This window comes from Zingiber officinale, chromosome 3B, assembly GCF_018446385.1.
Source record: "Zingiber officinale cultivar Zhangliang chromosome 3B, Zo_v1.1, whole genome shotgun sequence".
NCBI classification, from domain to species: domain Eukaryota; kingdom Viridiplantae; phylum Streptophyta; class Magnoliopsida; order Zingiberales; family Zingiberaceae; genus Zingiber; species Zingiber officinale.
The window spans coordinates 129,234,587-129,237,484 of NC_055991.1; the positions used below are offsets into that span (position 1 = coordinate 129,234,587).

At 46.0% G+C, this 2,898-nt stretch overlaps 1 protein-coding gene across 1 annotated transcript; it reads left to right on the forward strand.

Annotated features, from left to right (window-relative positions):
- Window positions 1-1,110: 1,110 nt before the first annotated feature.
- Window positions 1,111-2,580, forward strand: LOC121967708. Its single transcript, XM_042518101.1, has one exon. The coding sequence runs from the start codon at window positions 1,221-1,223 to the stop codon at window positions 2,370-2,372; it is 1,152 nt and encodes a 383-aa protein (XP_042374035.1). The 5' UTR covers window positions 1,111-1,220; the 3' UTR covers window positions 2,373-2,580.
- The last annotated feature ends 318 nt before the right edge of the window (window positions 2,581-2,898 follow it).

The following is a 2,898-nucleotide window of genomic DNA, read 5'->3' on the forward strand; positions in this document are numbered from 1 at the left end:
AAAGACAAAATATATGGAATTTAAGTTTAGCAATATTAGAAGTAATGAAACAATTGTTAAGATAGGAGAGAAAGAGTTGCCCGGAACCGAGAGATTTAAATATTTAGGATCATTTTTACAAAATGATGGAGAGATTGAGAGAGATGTCTTACATAGAATACAAGCAGGATGAGTGAAATAGAGGGGAGTGTCGAGTGTTTTATGTGACCGTAAAATACCTCTTAAACTTAAAGGTAAGTTCTATAAAATCGGAGTTAGATCTGCTATGTTATATGGAGCTGAATGTTAGGTTATGACCTGAGCACATGAGCAGAAGATGAGAGTTGCAGAGATGAGGATGTTAAGGTGGATGCGTAGACATACGAAGATGGACAAAATAAGAAATGAGAGCATTAGAGAGAAAATCGAAGTTGCATCTATTGAGGAAAAACTCCGAGAGACACATTTAAGATAGTACAAACATGTACTTAGACGACCAATAAATGTTCCAGTTAGGAGATGTGAAACTATGATAAACATGCATATCAAACGAGGAAGAGGAAGATAAAAAAAGACTTGGTTAGTAATAATAAAACAAGATAAAATTTAGATGATAATATAATAGGGGATAGAACTCAATGACGTAAAAGGATTCATACAACCGACACCACCTAGTGGGAAAATACTTGGTTGTTATTGTTGTTGTTGTTTTGTGTCACGGATGACAAAGAATATTCTCCCTACAAACTGTACATTAGAAGCTTCATCTTAGTCAAGCGCAGAGATTGCAAGTTAATTTTGGAAACTGTGTCAAAGCATCTTATGATCAATCTTTTTTTGGACAAACTTTGAAATTTGTGCATAGACAAATAATAACGTTGTAAAAGAAGTCTTCATCTACCGACGGAGGTACAGAATGCTATGCAGTTTCACATATTCATAGTTAGTATTCCTCTTATTATTCATTCACTCAAGTCGATTATTGATTTAAATGTCGGAGGATCAATAATGAGATTTCTTTTTTGACACGATCACTAATACTCCTTTTGACACGCATGATCGCTGGAGCCACTTTTTGCTGAATTGAAGCTTTCATGTAATCAACATCAAAGTTACTTTCTCAACCAGTCAAGCCATCGGAATTATCTGTGCATCTATATATTCACATGGCTGTCTATGGATCCACCTCCGCATTTCTCATCTTCGTTTCTCCATAGCATCGACACGCCTCAATCGATAGGATGCCGGAGCAATTCCCGTCCTGCTTCGGTGCTTGCTACTCCGGTGTGGCCTCTCCGTCGGCGGAGGCCGGGCCCAACCTGACAACATCGATCTACGAGACTCGGCTCGGCGTCGCCGCCCTCACCTGGTCCCGCGCCCTCCTCGGCCTTACGCTTGCAGCCGACCTCTGCCTCTCCGACCCGGACGAAGAGGACGCGGACTCTCTCCGGTTCCGCGTCCGACCTTGGTTCCTTTGGAATCAGCGCGGTTCCCGGCGATTCAGCCTGATCAACGATCGCTCCTCGCGTCGCTGCGTGGACTTCACGTGGGATCTCTCGCACGCGAGGTTTTGCACGGGCAGCGGCGCCCGTTCCGAGCCCGCCTCTCGGTTTTTCGTCGCCATCTCGGTTGACAGTGAGATGCTACTCGTCGCCGGCGACCTGATCGAGGAAGCGTACAAGAAGAGCAGGGCCAGGAGGCCGCCAGCAGCAGCTCCCTTCTCCATCCCCGCTGCCCCTACCTCAAGGAGGGAACACGTCGGGCTGGGGGGTCCCGGCGGACGTCGATCATACCGCACAGTGGCGCGGCTTGGCGGCAGAGAGCGGGTGATCTCGATCGATCTGGGCGTCAACGAGAAGGATTGGGAGGAGGGTATGGCGGTGTCCGTCGACGGAAAGAGGATCCTCCACGTGCGGCGCCTCCGTTGGAAATTCCGCGGCACGGAGAAGGTGGAGGTAGAGGGCGGCGGTTGGATCCAGGTGTCATGGGACCTTTACAGCTGGCTTTTCCAGACCAAGAATGACTCGGCCGACTCGCCGTTGGCCGAGAACCAGCGCGCAATGTTCATTTTCCGCCTCGAGGAAGATCAAACACGGAATCCAGGCGGGGTGCATTCCGGGAATAAAGGGACGACCTCGAGGAATCTCCACGGGAAGACGAACGAATGGAGCGAGAGTAGCAGCAATTATGGCGGGCCCGGAACGGTAAGAATGAGACAGAGGAGGAGTAGAAGCCTTTTGCAAAAGACAACCTCCTCCTCCTCGTCAACCTCGTCTGCTTCGTCGGCGAGCAGTTCGACGGTATTGGAGTGGGCGAGCCAGGAGGAGGAGGAGTTGCAGAGGCACGACGGATTCTCCCTGCTGGTCTACATCTGGAAGAACTCGATAACCTGATTCCTAGTCACGATCGCATCCTCCCGCTTCGTTTTCCTTTTCCAAATCCATTCAATTTCCGCGTTGATTGCGGTTCTGTGTCGTACATCCTTGAATTTAATTTTGAGATCTTCAGCAGATTCATTGTAAATGTGCAGTGCCATTATCTATGTTTTATTGGACATTTCTCAGGGTTTTATTGGACATATATCTATTCCATAATTTTATCTCTGACCTTTATTTTGTTTATTTGTGAGTCCTTCAGCAGGTGATAATCATTATATATTCATAATTTTTTAAAAAATATATATTTTTATAGACGATTAGATATATTGGCCGGGAAGGTTTCATGTGACAGCTGCTTTGAGTCATTTTATCCTTTTTCTTATTCTGTTTTTGGAAAAAAAAATCTTTCTTTAGAGGTTATCCTTTTACCAAGCATGGTCGCAGTGGTTGAGAACGGAGACCCAAGTTATGCCCAGCTGTCGAGGCAATATACGGATCGTTTTCAGTGGAGAAATAAATGTCGATACGTGTATTGACCAAG

What these genes read in the sequence shown, in the direction of transcription:
- LOC121967708 (XM_042518101.1), top strand. Translation starts at nt 1,221, where the DNA reads ATGCCGGAGCAATTCCCGTCCTGCTTCGGTGCTTGCTACTCCGGTGTG.